A 19,834-nucleotide genomic window follows, 5' to 3' on the forward strand; every position below is an offset into this window, starting at 1 on the left:
TTCCTTACATGAGCATGCACGCACACACACACAACTACCAGATCCCCATCAACATCAGACTTGCTGTTGTCTCCCACCCACTGAGGCCTATTCAATTTTTATTACGGCTTGCCTATTTTGAGCCACTGTAAACTAACCAAATAGAGCAGAACAGCAATCTCTAGATCTAGCTGTTCAGAGACAGATGCTTGCTCACAGTGGGAAGTAGGATTGTGGAGATTTGGGGAAGTGATGATGCCTGGAGAAAGAAAAGGTGCCAGATGGTGTTCCTGCTATGCCCTGGGTCCGTTAATTCTTGGAGTGGGCAAAGAGGATTGCCTTACTCTCCCTCAAATGGTGTTACACTTTTGTCTTGGGGATCCTCTCTGCCTCCCCTCTCATGCCAATTTTTATGCCATGTTGCCCTGGATCAAAAAAAGATAGCGCTTCTGTCTCTCCATGGATTCAAGTAGATTCCCTCACCGTTGGGGGCTGTTCCACACGATAGTTCAAGTCTCCCAGCCAGAAAAGATGAGTAAAGCGATGAGTGATGTTGAATGGACTTAACTTCTTATCTCCAAGTGTCAGGAAGCGAAGGATATTTGTGTAGTTCTGGTTGCGTCTGTCAAGACAACAAACATCTGCCTGGCATACTAAATTACTATGCAATTTCTAGGTGCCTGGTTTGGCAGGAACCAATCTGGCTCAACATCTAAAAGAGAGCAGACTGGAAGCTGAGAACCTGCCACGCTTGCTCTACACTGCACCGAAGGAGACGAGCCTAGGGAACACGCTCGGCACCCCCAGGTGATCCAATCTATCTACCTCATGGCACTGGTGACCAAGAGAACAACCAATGCAGCAGGGGTGCAGCCAGGTGAAGGAGTGGGGTTGGCGCAGGTGCACGTGGGCCAGCACAGGCTGCCGCTCACAGGCTGCAGCACACGTCACATACAGCCCTGGGAGCTTGTGGGACAGGAGGGCAGCCCTCCGTGAGGAGGGGACAGCCACATTTACAGCAGCTCCTGACTGCTCTGCCTGGGGTGTCAGACTGTTTCCACCTGAACTGAAGGAGTCAAAAGCTGTCCTACAGCCACCTTGGTCACTTCCTGGGGTTGTGCTCTTCTGAGCTGCATTTCCTAGAAGCCCAGCATCAGTTTTCAGTTTTCATCAGCAAATACACAGCTAGATTTTGACAGCTATTCCAGGCACTGGGAAATACTTTCATAGATGCTAATTCCCTCAGTGGCAAAGACCCCATGCAGAAATCCCATGCCATCTGTTTTCTGGTCCTGGTCAAGGACAGATGGCAAAGCCAACCTTTCCATTGCATCTCCTCTTTGCTTTTAGACAGTTCCTTGCAACCATTTCAGCTCCTCCCAGAGTATGTGCTGACCTCCCACTAATGTCAGGATCCTTGCCTTCCAGTCCTGTGCTGCACAGAACCTGTCTAGACCACGGAAACTCTTTTACAGCTGAGTGTACAGAATTAGCCACCCGGGTGATATTTCCATGCCCCACACCCTTCCTCTGGGTAACTCCTCCTGGCATGCTCCACCAGGCAGGATTGTTCTCAGCTGTGCCCTGTGCACATCACAGCTCCCATGCTGACAGCACTTCCCAACTGAGAAGGCAGACCATCTCTTTCAGCACATTATTCCTGGAGAAGGGGAAAAGCCTTCCAGCATCTCTCCAAAACACTGTAAATCAAGGAATGGTATTCCTCACGTACTGGGCTTGCATGACAGGTCACACAAGTATTGGGCAAGATATTTACGCTTGGCTCTGAAATCATTTTGCTGTCTATTTCACCTCATCTGTGTTATGGCTGTACAGCAGAAGTCACTCATTTACATGGTGACAGAATGAGTAGAGTCCTTGGCACGTGTTGCCCTCCCAGGAGACATTTAATAGAATTTTACTGCCATGATGGCATGCTTGTGACCCTCGAGTGGGCCCTCCTTCCAAGTATGGCCTAGAAAACTCCAGCCCAGGCCAACATCCTTTTCTGAGAGGAGTGGATGTATTTTACCTGTGTTTCTTTTCGCTTCCTGAAGTCAAATGGCTGTTAACAAAGCCAAAGGAGGTTCCATTAAACATGAACGACACCCCCACAGCTCCTTTATTACCTGGAAAAAGAGAAGCCAAAAATGTCAAGAAATCAATCTAGCTCCAAGCTGAGTCTAGGAAAGACAATAAAGCAACTAGCACATCTAAGTGAAGTGGAGAATGGAGAAGAGAAATAAATTGACTTAATCAGCACAGAAAGAATTAGTAATTACAGTACAGAATGTGGTAACATATTTCCTAAAGGATGCTAAAAATTAGCTCAAGTGAAAGAATTGCAATTTCTTCTGAAACCCAAGAAAGAGCAATTCAACAGCCAGTTGAAGGCCTTTGCTAGAAATGTATATATGAGCTGAGTATACACACAAATGGATTTCCTCTCTTACAGGGCAAGATACAATCAGTGCCGGTGGGATACAACTTAAGTAACACTAGTGTCACACAACTGTAGTCAAAGGAGTCTTGTAGAGACAGCTGTTTCATTCCTAGAGACTGTGTAGGCACAGACTTAACAGATCTCAGTCCTTTGGACCAGACTGGATCTGTTTCCTCACCTAGTGTGTTTGCGATGCCTGTCTTCACGTTGTCTGTGCAGATGTGGCTGATCCGGTTCTCATGTTCTGGCTTGGCCAGCACAACAATCCTAATGTTCCAGAGAGTGTGGATTGCTATCTGAAGGATGAGAAGGCTAGAGGTTATATTTCTGCCCAGACCTGCAAGCTGTGCCTTCCTGCTTCCTTCAGGAAGCTCCAGCCTTCCTGACTCCTTCTCCAGTATTTTTCCTACGCAAATTTTCTTACTGTGCTCAGGACCTGCTCTCAGTTATTTTAATCAAAGGTGGGAGGAAGGACCTGGCTATTTTCTGGTGCTATTTTCTAGTTAATCCTTGGATTGTCTTGCCTGCACAAAATGTTTCCCAATCACCAGGAGAGACTTTAATATAAGCCCTGCTCCCCTGTGGCCTTTCAGATATGTTTAGATTTTTATCTTGACATCACTGAAACTCAGTAATGGCCAAAGCTGGCCTTAATAGAGCTTAGGTTTTTTTATGATTGTGCCCATGGGCTGTTACACCCTAATTTAGCAATGCAATAGCCGAGGCTGAGATCTAGGTTACAGAGTTTTACAATCACATTCTTTATGAAGGACATTCACATGGTCAAAGCATCACCACCATCTGAGTCAGGGGTTCAGCATCTTTCCTTTGCTCCCAGCCAGGCAGGCAGGGGAGCTGCACGGCAGGGTCCATGTTGGGCAGTGGGGAGGGCACTGTCCATAGCAATATGCCCATCTAGCCAGCTCTGGGGTGGGGCGGGCGGGGGGGGGAGCGGATCTTGGAGTCCAAACACATTCAGTTCGTTCTCCCTCAAACAAGGTGATGATAAGAAGAGGAGGGAAGGGGAGGAGTTGTGGCAAAAGGCCATTTAATGCTCTCTCTTTTTTTGCACCAGACATGCTCGCCTCATATCTCTGAGTTATGTGCAAACAGCTGGAAAACCCCCTCACCACTTTGAAGCTGATACTGGTGATTTCCTGCAGCGACTGCCTCAGAGTCTCCAGCCATTCCTTCTCCCCTTGGGGATCCTCCTGCGTGCCAATTACATAGATGTCATGGGGAATGTAGTCAGCAGTGTCATCCCGGGTCTTCCCCTGCCCCTTGGAAAGAAACCAGGAGGTGATCTTCTTTGGGGGAGGTGCAGCACCTTTTATTAACAAATCCAACACCAAGGTAAGTCAGAGTATGTTCAGTCAAACCCAGGATACAGACAACCCACTTACTTGCACACATAGGGGGACAGAAATAATAGGCTTTGTATTCATTATGTCCTGTATCAGTGTGCCACTGCCTTTACCCCTTTACGGTTGGTGAGGACAGATAGTTCAGTGTGCAGTGGCCGAACCAGACCTTTCTCCCAAAATGTGAAAAGTAGTTTTAATTCCACTGTCCTCAACTATTCCTTGCCCCCATCTCTAAAGATCCCAGATACTCAGTTCTATTCCCAAGCTGGATACAAACAGTATTGGCAAGTGTCTGGAGGGATGCCCGTGTCAGAAATGAGCCCATACCCATATTCCAGGTCCCGATGAAGATGGTGATCATATCAGGCTCTGGTTGCTCGGAGTGTTTATTCTTCATCTGCTGCAGGAGCTGGCAGAACCCTTCTCTCTTCTAACAGGGAGGAGCAGAGACAATTAATGAGCTGATTAACTCCACCAACCCGACCTCTGGAAAAACTAGCTGAACTGGGAAGCACACTTGAAGGGCAGATCAGCTCTCCACTAGCCTGAAGCCTTCAAAGAGGCTGCCCTTCCTGTGGTACTCAGGCACTTAGGTTGTGCATTAATTTAAATAATATGCTGAGCTAGTCAGAAGAAAACCTAGACTTTCCTCTTGTTTTTATGTACCTTTCTGCAACTGCCCTTTCTTCAGACTCTTTCCTGCCTCTCTCACTGCTTGCTGACATGCTGTCCTCCTGCCTCCGTGACAGCACCTGGATGTATTTGCCCTCTCCAGCATCTTCTTTTACATAGTACACTTGTTTATTTCCTGGCTGTTTGCAGAGCAAAGGGGAAATTTCACTACTGAAAAGCCAGCCACCATCCTTCAGCAGTTTCTCTTTCTCCGAAGGAACACCCTTCTCCCACCCAGGTACCTGTTTCAGGTTAGTACGAAGGAAATGCTGCGTATGTACCTTGGAATCAGAAAAAACATATTCCTTCCGCTGCGTTTTTTCTTTTTCTGTTTCCAGCACAATCACCAGTTTGTTAGGGACCTTCTGTGACTTGATAAGCTGCAAGACTAAGCAGAGACTGAGTGTCATGAGCCGAAGTCACTGAAACTAGAATCCCACTAAAACTAACAGGACGCTGTGCTCAGGTTCAAGAGCTGTACAGTCTTCTACATCTGAAGCTCCCATTGCCCTGCATAGCTACTAGCGTTGCTTAGTCCTGCTCCCCATCGGAATACATTCGGGCTCTGAAACGCAGAACGCCCCCAAAAGTCCTCCTGTCTGGAGTTTTGGTCCATATCAAGCCCTGCAGTCTGAAGTGTAGCCTTGACTTCCTACAGGCAATCTCTCCTCTCCGTACCCTGAGCCACCTACATATATTCCTTCTCTGTCTGTAAAAGAGCAGACAAAACCTCATTTGATGGTAAAGGTGATTCCTCCTTATCTGAAATAGCAGCGAAGCAATTATGAAAAACAGCTGGAGGAAGCCACTGATGAAAGGTAATTTTTTCAGTCACTGCCAGCATTAGGTCATTTTCCAAGAGCAGAGAGGCGCAGAGGGTGCAGAGCACAGTCTACTCTTTGCTAAATCCTAATGTGTTTGGCAGTGGGATTCCTAGAAGAGTTAGGGAAAAAAAAACTCAGTAGAAATCTTAAGAGAGCTGCCAGTCCAGGGACTTCACAGAGACAAAGGGAAACTGTTTGAACTGGGCCTTCACAGATCAAAACTAGCATTGCTCATCAGTAAAGTTACTGATTCACATGTAAAAACAAAAATCAAGAGGAATTTCACTGAAGAATGTTACTGAAACTGAATATCTGGCTTTTTACCATCAAAAGCCATCACTGAAGTTAAGATGTTCCTGCAAAATGTTTCCTGTGACATTGCACTTCAGTAGAAAATGGGTTTATTGCAACCAGCTCTAAGGGAAATCTTCTACCAAGACTTGCTCCTTTCCTTGCATTTACCCCAGTACTGATTTCCTGCTTTCTGCAGACTGCTTTGGGGTAGGCAGTCAAGACTGGCTGGAGGCTCACGCAACACCTGGGGCCTAGCAGACACATCCGTGCTCTGTACCAAACCTTGCACCGCTGGGCCAGGGGGAACCCCTCCCCATCATCCATGAGACTAAGAGTCTAGTCCAGCATTTGTGACCTTAAGCATCTTACTTTTCTTGTGAGTATAAAACTTGTCTTCTGGACCATCCTTAGCTCTCTTGATAATCAGTTTTCCCATTTCCACATCAACTTTGAGATGTATTTTTGAGAAAATTCCTAGGGAGTCTGCTTTCACCTATCAGAAAACAGAGAATTTTCATAAGCCAACTTCTACACTTCTGTCACATGTATTATGAAAAGTAACACTTGACTGGATTCATGGACACGTATCATCATTGCCAATCTCACTAGGCATCTCTTAAACATTTGCACTGTGCTAAACAACATCCAGGAATAGCTGTGATATCTCTGTGATAGCAGAGCAGAGTTCCCAGGAAGTGAGACACCAAGACATATTTGTGTTTACTGTCCTTCCACATTGTGATAAGCTTCGTTAAATGAGTAATATTTACCTCAAAGGTGACAGGGGGGATGAGGGAGCGCCGGTGTGTTGAATCAGGGCCTTCAATCAACAGTGTTTTCACCTGTAAAAGAATTCAGGCATACAGATTTGTATTTGGTGATGCCACATTACATTGGGAGTAATAAAGGCAGAGCAGAGAAATCTTTTTGCAGCAGAGAACTGCCCTGATGATGAACAAGAGGCATAAGATGAGTGTAACTAGAGGCAAAAGAAGATGACAAGGTAATATAAAATAGCTATAAAACACTACCTTTTCTTCAATGGAGGACAGCAAAGAAATCAGCTGATTGAGTTTCAATACAATATTGACTGGACTAGCTTCACCAAGCATCTGATATCCACGACATAGAAACAGAGAGAGAGAGAGAGAGAGAGAGAGAGATGCATAATTACCAAACACATAGAGCCTGGTCTGGAAGTGCTGCAGTCTCACCCCACGCACACCCCTCACACAGAGCAAGCAGCAGCAGTGCTGCCTCTGCCATTCCGACCTGAAATGGGCAGCACAAGAGCACAGAGCACGGCTGAACATGCAGAAATACGGGTGCGTGGAAGGGCACATGTGCAAACCTTGTCTGTAGGTTAGAAGCAGCTAGACATGCAAAGAAGTTAGCTTGCTGCTTAGAGGACAGGTTTGTATCACTAGGTCCAGGGCTCAAGACACAGAAGTCCTGGACTGCTGTTTTGCGGGGCTCCAGGCAGGAAGAGGTAGGTCATGGGACTCTGGTGGGCTGGGAGAAGGAAGAGTTTGGCAGGGAAACATACTGGCCTGAAGCTTATGGAAAGACAAATGTGCAGTTCCAGCCGACAGGCTGAGGGAAGACGGGGGGATAAAAGTCTAGGGCAGGTTGCACCTTTCTTGGGGGGCAGAAAGGGGAAGCAGGCAGAGAGGACTATTGGGTAACCAAAACTAGATGGGGAGATGCAACTCACTGTGTGCCCTCTGCACTGAAGCCAGAAAGGTTAAAAAGAACAAATGTGGTGACTGACCACCTAAACCCCACCAGTGCCAGCTGCAGAACAAGAAGAGAGCAGAGCCTCCCCACCGCCCTTTCCTGTGCAGACGATCACTCACATTCTTCTTTGCTCTCCTTTCCCACCTTCCAGCTGACTTACTTGTGAGCGCTGATGGATCCCAGGGTGCAGCTGCTGTTCAAACACCCTCTGGATAGACTCCAGAGATGGGAGAGTCCGAGAGGCTTCACTGGGAACAGAGACATGGCAGAGGTCTAAGGCTGTGGTTGGGTCTCTGGGTAGGTTGGCACTTGGCCTCTTTGGACAAAACAGTGCAGCAGTGACTACAAATATATGTCCCCACCAGGGCCTGCTCTCACCATGCACTGTGCTCTTCTCCCCTGCCACTTACCCCCATCTCAGCTGGTGAAACAGGAGGTGAGAGCGTTTCTCTGGTGCTTCAGTGCAGCATGCCTTAGCTGTACTGCTGGTGAAGGCAACTTTCAGCTAGGCCCCTGACTTTGCCTTGTTGAGGCACAGACCTACTTCTAGTTTTGCTTTGGAGATAGTAACTTCTTAAATCTCCCTGGAATGATTTTCCTGTCTGGACCAAACCAAAGAACACTCTAAAACTAGCATCAAGCCAACTATGCCAACTCATAGATCAAAGCATGCTCAAAAATCTCAAACCCAGCAAAGTTTGGTGCCTATGAATGCCCCAGCAGCCCAGAGCAGCTTTGTTTAGCACAGTCCCTGCAGCTGCTGAGGCTGCTGCAGGATGCTGGGGATGCTGGGCAAAGAGGAAATTATTTTCTAGACTTTTCAGCTCACATGACAGAGAGGGGGTGGAAGAGCAAGCCTTTAATCTCTTGAACTGGAACCTCTTGCAGGTTACAATGAGATTCCTTTAACATTTCCAAATTAGATTCCACAGGATGCTCATTTGTCAAAACGCTGCTGTATGAATTTGGCACAGAAGCAGCACTCTGCTAATGACAAGACTTATCACGGAAAGAGCAGCCAGGGAGTGCAGGTCAAAAGGAAGGTGATGGTGGGGAGCCGTGCTAGGATGCTTGCATTGTGCCTTGTCAACAGTGGCTATTAATGATTTCCCTCACTTTCCTCAGTCTGAATGGACCGGATTTTACTCTCTGCTTATTGGGGAAATCGCTCCAAAGTGAAAGTATGTCTGATAGTCTTAAGATTAGATATTTGTCTAGGTGCTGAACCACGGGTGATTAATTGCCTAAATTAAGCACTCATGCTTGAAATTTCACTCTAAGAGACTTGCCACAGGGCACATACAAGTATAAGATACCAGTAGGAATCTGGATCTGCTGAACTTGGTACCTTTTATACCACAATTCGGCTTTGGATTAACTAGGGCAAATCTTGCTGCAGATGGCTGTGGCCCCAGACCCAAGACTCCTATTATTTTTCTGTAGCCATGGAGTCAGGCCCCACGAGGTTGCAAGGCAGCTGCAGGAGCATTAGGTGAAGTTCAGTTTGAAAAGAGTAACAGGATATTTTCTGTGACACAGACTGCAAGACATACGACCCATCTCTCAAAAACACAGAGTGGCAGCTGCCTGAACCAGTTCCGAAAAGATTTCTCATGGGAAAACTGCCCTCTATTTACTGCACAGTGCAATCTGTAAAATGCATGTCGGGCTGGGGGAAGAGCATCTGCAGGCATTCAAACTCAATGAAACCACAAAGTGTTTTAACTGCATTTTAACTCCTTTTGTTTTCTTCTCTTGACAGTACAAAGGAAATAGATGTAGTGACCTTCATCGAAGTGTCAGAAACCTCTGTGTCCACATAGGATCGCACAAGTGTGCAAGTGATACCCACAAGTGTGGGTATCAGAAGCACTTGAAAAAGCTGCTTTAAAGGCTCTGTGTGGAAATTATCTAGACAGGGAGAATAAACAAGAGTATGCAGAGCTGTGATCAGTGACCAAACCATGGCTTCAGAGACCAGCAAGCTGAATAGGTCGCTGAATAGGTTTCACCTAAAGCTGGTAGGAAACTGAGCAAAGTCCACTCACATGGGTAGTCCCCGCTCCGGCCGCACTGGCACCGAGCTCCCCACAGCACCCCCCCCACACCCCCGGCTTCACAGCCCCTAGAGGATGCCCATGACTAGGGCAATTCTCGTATGCCAACCTTTTCTAGCAGTGAATGGTCACAGAAGCACTCATGAGCTGCGTAAGTCTCTGCGTTGTTTCATTTTTAGTACACGAGCTGCCAAAGCGACTAGCCTCCGCCAGCAGCAGTTGTCCTGTCCCCTGGGCTCCCACAAGAAGAAAAGGGGCGAGGGGATGGGATCACGGCACGTTGCACTCCCCGCCTGCCGCAGCCTGGCTGTGCTAGAGCCCCTCAGTCCAAAAAGGCCTGCACCTGCATGTGCTGCAAAAGGGATGCATCGCTCACAAACAACTGGTCCAACTCTCCCCCCTCCCCCATGGTGTGCTTTAAGCTATTTTCTTCTCTCCTAATGGTTGCATACTGCAAGTGAGCATCCGTGGAGGTTGTAGAGGCTCCATCCTTGCAGACATTCCAAAGCCAACTGGACACAGTCTGGTACCTGCTCACGGTAACCCTGCTTGAGCAGATAGTTGGACCAGATGGTCTCTGAAGGTGTCTATCAACCCCAAGCACTGTGTGACAGTACATGTCCTCTCTACCCTGCCAACACTGGCAGTCTCTGCCTACCTGCAGTCTGATACTGAAACAGAGGTGAGTCAACCAAAGGGCAGGGGGATGCCTAGCTTTCACAGTCACAGCAGCATCTTCTGGGTGTGAGAGTAACCCTGAAAGACGGCACTGCTGGGCTCTGGGAAGAAGCCAGAACACAGCACCGCACAAAGACTCACATTCACAGAAATCAGCACGCCTCACCAAGAGCCAGGGCTAGCTCGGCCATGGCTACTGTCCACATGCACGCTCTGAACCCACCGAAGTGACAGCTCAAAGGAGCTTAGACTCAAGTGAAAGGGCTCCAACTGTGTCAGTAACAATTTACGTTGGTTTTCTACCTATTCCCAAATATTGTAAAAATAATGAAATTGAATATTGTTAAGAAAAACAGGACTCAGCCATGGAGAAGCAACCAATGAACTACCCGCACATTCAGCTGGAATCTCTGCACAGCCTGAAGAAAGCTGAGGTAAATAAAAACTAAATTTAGGCAATGCCACTGATTAAATTTGAGTTCAGCAGTCTGATCAGGGAAGTAAGCTAAAATGCACACAGTCTCAGAGATTCAGGGGACTGCAGAAAACAGTTAAATGGCAAAGCCTCTCACTATTAGCCAAAACAAGCCAAATGAGTAGTTTGGCTGGACAGTGCTGATTCATGGGACAATCCAAAGGGCAAGGGAGAGCTTCTGACTGAGACTGAAACCAGAGAAAGAAAAAAAGAGCCTGCAGTTATTAGACAGTCACCAAAAAATTGAGGAGGCAGCTTCATCTAACTGAAATAAGGCAGAACTGCACAAGGACATACATTTCCATAACTACAGGCAGCCACTGGAAGGGCGCTGGGGTGGCAGCCTGTCCTTCCCTGTGTCTGTGGTGCTGCTGTGCCCCTGTGCTTGGCAGACTTGCAGAAGAAGTGGCCCAGCTCTGTTCTGTGTTCGAGAGGCCAAGTCACCAAAAACCCTACGGGAAACCCAGAAGTGTAAAAGATGCCTTCGTGTTTGAGAGGATTAGGTACCTGAAGTCTCTCCTTCCTTTATACTGTCCTATATACATTTATGAGGAACAGGGTAATGAACCCCAATAAGGTAAAGTAGAATAATAAGTGGGAAATGGAAAAAGCCAGCTGTCATGAGAACTGAAGTACTGGAGATATTTTAGTAACACAAAACTCTCACTTGTGATTTCATTAGATTTTGGTTTCCATTACTGAGGTTTATTCTTAGCTAGACACCTGGGTCTCCCCCACTGTAGGCGTAGAAAAACAAAACCCGCTGGCAGGGTGCAGAAGAAGGGCAGTTCTTCGTACACCTGGTCCTTAGCTCTGCCAGGGGCTCATCTGGAGGAGGCTGGTGGCTGGCAGAAAAGGAGAAGGAGCAGGGCCACATGTGCCTGGCCCTTTGCCTGGTAAAATGTGTACAGTGCCTGCTGCCCCGGGGGAGCAATTGCAGTCTCAAGCAGCTGACGACCTCACTCGCTCCCTGCCTCCTGTGTGTGGGTTAATGCTAAGCAAATCAGCAGCATCCACCTCTTGCTTTTCTTCTGCTTTAGTGAGCTCTATGGAAATGAGACCAGGCCAGTAGCACTACTAGCTTCACTTCTAAATACCTTAGAGAGAAGGATATTGCAAGCCACAGAAACAACTGTGGAAGTATGGGCCCTCTGCCACCGAGTACTGTCCCTAAGATCTTTGCAAAAGTGCGGGCTAACCTTGTTCGCTTAAAGGTAGCAAGGTGGGGAGTCACATTTTTCCACCACAGAAAATATGGGGAATTCAGCAAGGTTTTAGTTCCCTACTGGAGTTTTCCTGTTTGAGACCAGGAAGGGCTACAGATAGGAAATGTAAAAATTGTAGAGCCTAGGCTAGTTTTGTCTTATTATCTGAGCTGGACTCCTCTACTGACAACAGTGAAATCACTCCAGGTTCACAATGCTTTAGTGGGAAGGAAAACCAGTGTTTAAAACACAGCTATACACCAATATGTGCTTGTTTCCATAAACGACTTTCGCTTGACGATTCTGTGGGTGTCATCTATGCATTACCAAATTATGCAGTTAATCAGTTGTTAGTGCATTTTTTGCTCTGTTTCTTTCTAAACAAAGCATAAAAAATTACTCCATCAACTGAAACCGCCTACAGGGAACCTTCACTATCAGAGCTGTGTCTTTTACACGGATTTCACATTTTTGGACCAGAATCACAGGCCATGAGATCCAAATATACCTTCTTTTAAGGGTAAGCAGATTCACTATGCCAGAAATGCATGCTCTGAACGTCTGCACGTGGCACCTACATTAGACCGCAGTGTTACAGCATTATACTGGCATCTCTGAAAATCAGCCTCTGGTTACCTGAAGAGCCCTTTGCAAAGAAGTGTAAGCAGTTTCTTCAGTTGTGGAAGATTGCTTGAGCCAGTCTGCACCATCTCAAAATCACTGGTGATATGAACTCGCAGGTAATCCTGGATGAGTTTAAGATGCTCATCAGAGACACTGTGGAAGAGGTAGACAGGTCAGAAACTAATTTCTCTCTCAGCATTCCCGATTATCAGCCAGCTTTGTTATTTTTATTTTTTCTGAAACCTCCACAGCCAGCACAGACAGATGGCGGGCAGTTTGCCTTAGTTTTCAGTGCAAATATGCAGTTCTCAGGGCTGTTCTGTGGCTCCCCCACCACTGTGCTGACACCTTCTCCTCTGTCTCTCCTCTGTCTCTCTGACACCTTCTCCACTATCTCCCCCTAAATCTTCTCCTCTTTAGCTGCTGAACTCTCACCCCAGGGGAGGCCCCGCAGTGCCTCGCTTCGCCAGGGCCACGGTGGGACCATCAGCCTTGGCAGATAAAGCCAGGCTGCCATGAGGTAGCTAGGAGTCAGCAGCTTGAGGGAGCTGCTCCTTGGGGGAGCAGCTAGGGAGATGAAAACTGTTTATCATGGGCTGTCCCATGGCCTGACAAAAGCAGGAAGTCCCACCTGACTGCTTAGCAGATGAAATGGTGCAGCAGCTGACCCCAACCACTTTTCTCCCAGTCAGCCAGCTGCTAGCAGGCCACCACAACAGGAGCTGTGCTGCCACACACAGCCACTGCTTGCTCACTCAGCATCCCGTGCCCTGTCCCCGGGCTTGCCTTCTGAGTGTTTTAACTTTACAGATCTGGTCCTGAAATGTTATGCAGATTTCTCTAAGGCTTCAGGGAATATCCACATTTGATACAGCTCATACATGGGACAGTATTAGTGACACCTGTAGCTGGAGTAAATCAGTACGTGCGCCTGTAAATCCACACACTACTTTACTCTTCTTAAGGACTATCTCACGGCTTCTGATACAATCCATGGTTTAGGCACACAGCTAACAGGCCAGGTTCTCTCAGATACTACCATACCTTACATTAGAAAACCATACCTCAGTGCAGAAACTCAATCAGTCATTTCATACTTCAAGAAAGTCTTTTTTTCTATATTTTTTTCTAGCTCTACCATAAGGATTAGACAACGCGCTGCAGGTCTGATTGTTCTCCACGTGGTGATACAAATGAGGAAGTAGTTGGCTGAAATCAAATAGGCGTTCAGCTGTCCCCAACCAGAGAGCCTAGGAAAGCACAGGTGGATTTGGCTACGCCGTGACTTGCCAGTCTCACCTGCTTGTGTCCTGACACTGCAGTCGCTGGAGTAGTGTCTCAGGAAGGGACAGTTTGTTAACGTCTGCCACCCTGGAGGTTTCAGGGAGAGAAGGCACCTCCTTCATGTCGCTGCTTGGCAATGCCACAAGGATGTTGCGGGGAGGCAGGATAGGTGGCGTGGGAACCAGGTCTGGCAGGGAAGAAGGGAAAGGCACAGTCATCCCAGCACAGCCACTGGACCACGTCCCCTTCAGGCATCGGCAGGGCAGTGGCAGTCACAGGCAGCCCCCCTCTGAGGGACCTCCCGTTTCACAGCTGGGAAGACCAGGGTGTGATACTGGCCCACCCCCATCCTCTGGGAAGTCAGCAGTGTGAGACCAGTGGGCCGAGCCGCCAGGCTTGGAGCTCCCGTGCAATCTGCGCATGCCCCTGGCTTGCAGCCTAGCCTCATCCAAGTAACTTCAATTGCTCCATCTGCAGAGCAGCTATCAAAGTTAGTTAGTTACTTTTAATATAAGGCTTTGGAAACATGTCTGTACCTCATCCATATCATTATCACCGAGAACTGCTGCTCAGGCAGAATGGATGGAGGGGCATGATGGAAAGAGCACAAGAAGCTGCTAATGGAAAGAAGTGGACCGCTAAAGTAAGCAAATATAGATGAAGAAAAAATACTCTATAATCCCACACAGCAGGGCTGAGCCCCCTGCTTCATCCTGTGGGCATCAAGCAGGGAGCTCAAAGTGCTCCCTGCTCTTTCAGATCCCTGCTGTTACACTTTCCAGCATGCTACCCATCCTCCCCTGGGAGAGAAGTGGGGTCATCTCCATCTAACCCAACCATGGCTGCTTCCACACCTGCTGCTCCAGCATTTTGTTATACCTGTCATATGTGGCTGGTTGAGTTGTGAGGTTTCATCTGGTTGTTTTTTAAAGGAGGAATTTTCATTAGAAAAAAAGAAAAGCATAATCTTGGTCCATTTCTGCTGGGCAAAAGCTGAGACTCACAGAGCCACCGCAGCCCTGAGCAATGGTATGACTGGGTGGCGTGTCTGCAGGGTAATGGGTGCTCATCCCCGGTGCCTCAGCAGTTCCACACATAAGCCACCCAAACACCTATAGGCCCTACATGGCTCCAAGAGGATGGTGCCAAAGTGCCTTACAAAATTCAATTCTGCATGTGAATGGCCCAGCCCAAGAGCTAACATTTCTCCACCTAAAGGCTCTTTGTCTTGGCTAGAACTTCATTCCCTGCTCCTCACCTCTTTGCTTATTATTTTTGTTGTACTTCTCCACCCAGAGAGCAGGAGATTCAGTGCAGCTGGCCAAAAAACCAAGAACATCTTTCCTGAGCAGCTTTGCAAAATTTTGTTCTGTTTCTGTGTGAGAATTTCATACCAAAATCTTCCAGCTCCCATTAGAGATCCATTGGACTGTGCAAACGTACACAGGAACATTTGCTTTAGGGCAGACGCCTGTCTGTCTGTCACAGGGACTATGTCCTTTGGACATTTTATTGTAATGCTCAACATTTCCGGACAGACATCAGAAAGGACAGCTCTGTGGGCATGACCCTCCCCTGGGATTAAGGAGAACAATGACAGACCCAAGGGATGATCCAGGAAAAAAATCCAAGGAATGATCCAAGACCAGTCAGCGTCAAGAACCACCCCACTGTGACATTTCGCATAAAATAGCTGGGATAACGTCAATCACACCTCTTCATCCTATGCCTGCCTCCACAGGCACAGTCAGACTGTCTGGCTGTGACCGCTAGAAACCTCCTCCATGTTGGAGCAGGTAAGTGGGCATGAGTTTCAGATAACCCAATATCCACTGTGGCTGCAGGCACTTGGCGCAGCAGACACCCGCGTTTGAGTCTCTAAGGGAGCATCTGCACCACGGAGACAGGCAGGAACCCACAGGCACAGCACAGGGAGAGGGGTGTGGAGGCATGTGAGATGGCTGGCCCAGATGAAGCTTAGCCAGCCCTGTACCTGAGATGATATACTTACAGAGAGCCCCAACATATTCCCTCAGGTGAGCCAAGCTGGTGTCCCAGATGCAGTACTGGCTCAAGATCTTGCCCACTCACGTCTCTCTGTGCTCTGCTCCATTTTGTTGCACAATATGCTCAAATCCCTCTGCCTGCAGTTCAGAGCAAGTGTCAAGCATCCAAATCGCTAAGTCATTTTGCAGGTTTCTTACCAGCATCCTCTTCTGGTTCATCTGCTGCCTCCTCTTCTTCCCGCGGCACTGGATATTTGAGGTGCCACACCAGGCCCATGTTCTCCTGCTTGTAAAAGTCTATCAGTTCCTCCAAGCTCTCGAAATACTTCACGGGAACACCCTCTGATGCCTGAAACAACCCACAAAACACAGAGGTTGTCGTGGCCTGGGATCTCTCCTACCACAGAATTGTTGCTCCTCACGGGAGGAAAAACAAAGTTGAAGTGAGTGAAAAACCCCACTCACTGTCCAGAGAAAGCCAGCCCAGCTCTTGCTGCCCATCTGACCACAGGCGCTGTGCAGAACAACTCCTGCAGTACAAACAGAAACAGATATGCAGGCACGTTCCAGCCAGTGTCAGCAAAAATGGCAACCTCAAAGATTCAGTGAAGCCAAATAGAAGAGCTCTCTTGCTTGATTCAGTGTGTTTGGCTTCAAAGCAAAGCAAAGAAAGTCCCTCAAAACAAAGAATTCTCCAGGATTATTTTTTGCATTGCCTCTTTCACTGAGTGCAAAAACCCTGGACTACGTCATATTTTGTGGTATCAAGGAAGAATTTTTCTGTGGAACTGCAAGATAAACATGGCTAAATCTAGAGTTTAGAGTCCCTTCCAGGATTCAGAGGCTCAGAACTAGGTTCAAATGAAACAAGCTAGCAAGGCATTTTCACTGTCACAAAAAATATCCAGGTGAAGATTTAGGAAGCTGAGGCCCAGGACACAAGTAAGACTGTGAATGCACCAGTTATGACACTGAATTTGCCACCTGAATTTTGACTACAGCTAAACCTGTTTCTGGCACAGTCCTGGCCACTAATATCAGGAAATGAACACTTGCGGATGGCAAACACAAGAATAAGGTTTTTGAGACTTTCAGAGGCAAAGCTACAGAACTATTTCATCTGCACATCTGAAGTTGTCATGAACAGTAGATCTGTCAGATTAATCAAGCAGGTGACCACCAAGCTGCCACCTTTGCAGACTGCTTCTACCAAGGGCCCTACCAACAGCAGAGAAATGATTTGTCGTGGCTCTGCACAGCCTGACAGCCCTCCTAAGCGCAAAGGAAAGAGCTGTGCATTGCCTCCAAAACTGTATTATCCAAACCCAAGGCAATGGCAACAGGCAAAAGCAGCTCTGACCACCATTCTCAGGGTGTGCTCTTCCTGGCAGGATGCACGCTTTCTTGATGATGGGTTTTCCCAAAGAAACCAACCCAAGAAGGCCCCATCTATGCATGCAGTAAAATGTCCTCAAGGAGCAGGGAAGAACTGTGCAGATTAGATGTATTCCAGTCCCACAAGATGGCTTTTTACTGGCTTAAAAGAGAAGTACTAGGAACTATTTATATCTAGGGATATAGCAACAGTGGGTGCTCATAAGGACCAGCAGCTCACACTGCTAGCAGGCTTGACGCGCACAATTTTATACGCTCGAAGCTAGATTTTACGCAGGAGATGTTTACTGTTTAGTTATTAAAACTTTGCCTGCAACTTGAAATAACTTGTTACACAGCCAGACTTTGGACATTCTGCCTCTGACTAAAGGCAGGCAGGATATTTTCTCTTCTTTTTGAATTGCAATGATTGGCTGTAAACATTAACATATATGAAATTTTAATGCAAAAATGAACAAGCTTATTTACCTGCCTGTTTGCATTTGACTGATCTCTTATGATCTGTGACCTCTTGTTTAAAAGGCAAAACAAGAGATTAAACAGGAGTAACGCTGGCATAAGCCATAGTGAGCAGAATGCAGGTAAATGTCCCTGCATCAGCAAGATCTCTTTTTAATTTTTCTTAGAAAATAAAACCTCAGGCCAAGAATGAGGATGACGCTTTGAATACCGAACCATGTTTGAAGTCTTCAGTGATCTCAGGTTTGCTGTTAGAATACCTTTCTTTTTTTAAGTATACCTATGTGTTTTTAAAGGCACAGTAAGAAACATTTCCATGCCAAATGTGCATGGTGTTTCTCACAGCTCGCCTGTAGAGCCTGCTTTTCCGTCTCCCAGGTGTTCCTGCATTTATCAAGATTTATTATTCTGGTACAGTGGAAAATGTCACATTCAGCATTAAGACATTGCTGGTCAAAATATCACAAGAACGCAACAAATGCAGGCCAGATTCTGCTCTCCATCACAGCAGCAGAAACGCAGCATGATCAAAACGACTTCTAATTTACACCAATGAATGCCAATACTGTCTAGCCCTTCCAGACACTTCTGCTTTTTGATGCTAACTGTTAAGGCAGGGGATCCAGTCTGGAACAAGAAAGTGGTCCTGAAGTCATCGTGTTGAGCTGGAAGAGTTTGGCCATTTGCTTCCGTGGCTCCCTGTTAACCCTTCCCACAGCTTCTCTGCTCTGAAATCTCAGGTTTTTGCAATTCCCGCTCCAGCACAGCAGCCCTCCTGGCCCAACACCATTTCTCAACCTTGTTCCTCCTCTGAGCTCCTGCTCTTTCGGGGCGCCTGAAGGAAAACAGATTGCCCTGCACAGCTCTTTTCAGGCCAAGCACAGCCTTGGCATAAGTGGGAGGAAAGGCTGAATTAGCACTTTTTGCTGACAAGGATAGTTCAGTCTCTGAAACCGTCCTGGTCTCTGTGGCAACCAGAAGAAGAAACATTCTGTAACAGGCCTCCTTCCTCTAATTCCTTGCGCTGCACTTCAGGAAGGCAGTGAAGCCCACGGTCCGGCTCTGCTGCCCTGGTGCGGAGGACCCGAGCGTAGCACCCGTCCGAACCCCAAAGCACTACTCGCATGCCGCCGAAGCCACGCGGCACAGGGATGATGCCCGCGTGGCATCACCTTGATGCACAAAACCTGGCTCTGTCCTTCACCTTGTACCTAGTGCCCAAGTTTCCAGATGGACCTACCTGGAGGCTAGTTAAACAGTCTGCACTGCCAGGGAGCGAGGAAAGCAGCATGTAGCCAGGACATATGTTTTCCTTACACTTGCACTTGAGGGAAAGGTTCATGGGTTAGGAAGGAAAAGCACTGGTGGACAAGAAAATATCAGCATCGGATCTATCAGGGTTACTGGGCACACGACCAGCAGCGTGCTCTGAATAACCTCCTCGAGACGCAGGATGATGGGAACAAAGCAAAGCGAAGCCTTAACTTCAGAGCAGCCGGCGCTGTTTTGGGGATGGGGAGCAGGCCTGGAGCTGGGCAAGGCGAGCGAGCGGGAGCACGGCACGGCGGCCGCGAGCAGGCGGCCCCTCACCTTTCTGCTGACGGCAACCAGCCATAGCGCGTGGGAAGGAAGAAGTGAATGAACAAATACCGTATAGGGAACAAGCCATAAAAGAAAAGCATTGTGTGAAGGAAGCCAAGGTGAGAGCAGATCACAGATGGCAGAGCAATTTTACAGTGAGAAACTGCAGCAGAAAAAGTCTACGTCTTTCTAGGACCTGTTAATGGGAATGTCACATGAGACCCAGGAGGAAACTGTTTCTCTGCACTTGATGCTGGAGGCCCTATCTGGACTGCTGCCTCCAGTCTGGGGCATCACTTTTTAAGGATGATACAAAAATACTGGAGTCCCAAGAAAGATGCCAAGAGTGGTAGAAAAGTTGGAAAACACGATCTATAAAGAAAGCATGAAAGAAAAGGACAGGAACAGTCTAGCAAAGGGACAGCCTGGAGAGGACACATGGTGGCCCTATGATTTTAATCCTCTTACAAAGAAGACGGCAACCAGCCGTGCCGCAAGTCCCACCAGGACAGAAGACGTGGTTGGCTTGCTTTGCAGCTGTGGAGATTTAGATTAGATCTCAAGAAAACCTGCCCAACACAGAGGCAGCGAAAGCCTACAGCAGGCTGTGCAGAGGCTGCCGAGTCCCTGCAACGGGGCACCCAAGCGTGGACCACCCAGCGCCCGCTGCGGCCGGCTTGAGAGCTCCTGATCCTGCCTCTGCCCACGCGCCAGGCAGATGCCGGGCTCAGAAATCTTCCAGGCGTCTTGCAGCCAC

The 19,834-nt window shown here is 47.8% G+C and overlaps 1 protein-coding gene across 3 annotated transcripts in view; it reads right to left on the bottom strand.

Annotated features, from left to right (window-relative positions):
- The window catches only part of INPP5D (inositol polyphosphate-5-phosphatase D), a 53,697-nt gene that overhangs the window by 12,507 nt on the left and 21,356 nt on the right, over positions 1-19,834 (bottom strand). For all 3 annotated transcript variants that reach the window (XM_085315294.1, XM_085315293.1, XM_085315292.1), the window contains exons 3-15: positions 15,841-15,991; positions 13,652-13,823; positions 12,365-12,505; positions 7,474-7,561; positions 6,608-6,688; positions 6,347-6,418; positions 5,946-6,069; positions 4,740-4,846; positions 4,114-4,216; positions 3,553-3,749; positions 2,601-2,718; positions 2,012-2,108; positions 463-601 (exon numbers count right to left, since the gene is read on the bottom strand). In XM_085315294.1, coding sequence (XP_085171420.1) covers positions 463-601; positions 2,012-2,108; positions 2,601-2,718; positions 3,553-3,749; positions 4,114-4,216; positions 4,740-4,846; positions 5,946-6,069; positions 6,347-6,418; positions 6,608-6,688; positions 7,474-7,561; positions 12,365-12,505; positions 13,652-13,823; positions 15,841-15,991 — 1,590 coding nt within the window. The remainder of the gene's footprint in view (positions 1-462; positions 602-2,011; positions 2,109-2,600; positions 2,719-3,552; positions 3,750-4,113; positions 4,217-4,739; positions 4,847-5,945; positions 6,070-6,346; positions 6,419-6,607; positions 6,689-7,473; positions 7,562-12,364; positions 12,506-13,651; positions 13,824-15,840; positions 15,992-19,834) is intronic.

The sequence above is a fragment of the Rhea americana genome, unplaced genomic scaffold, assembly GCF_003343005.1.
Source record: "Rhea americana isolate MKP2758 unplaced genomic scaffold, rheAme1 scaffold_426, whole genome shotgun sequence".
In the NCBI taxonomy this organism is placed as follows: domain Eukaryota; kingdom Metazoa; phylum Chordata; class Aves; order Rheiformes; family Rheidae; genus Rhea; species Rhea americana.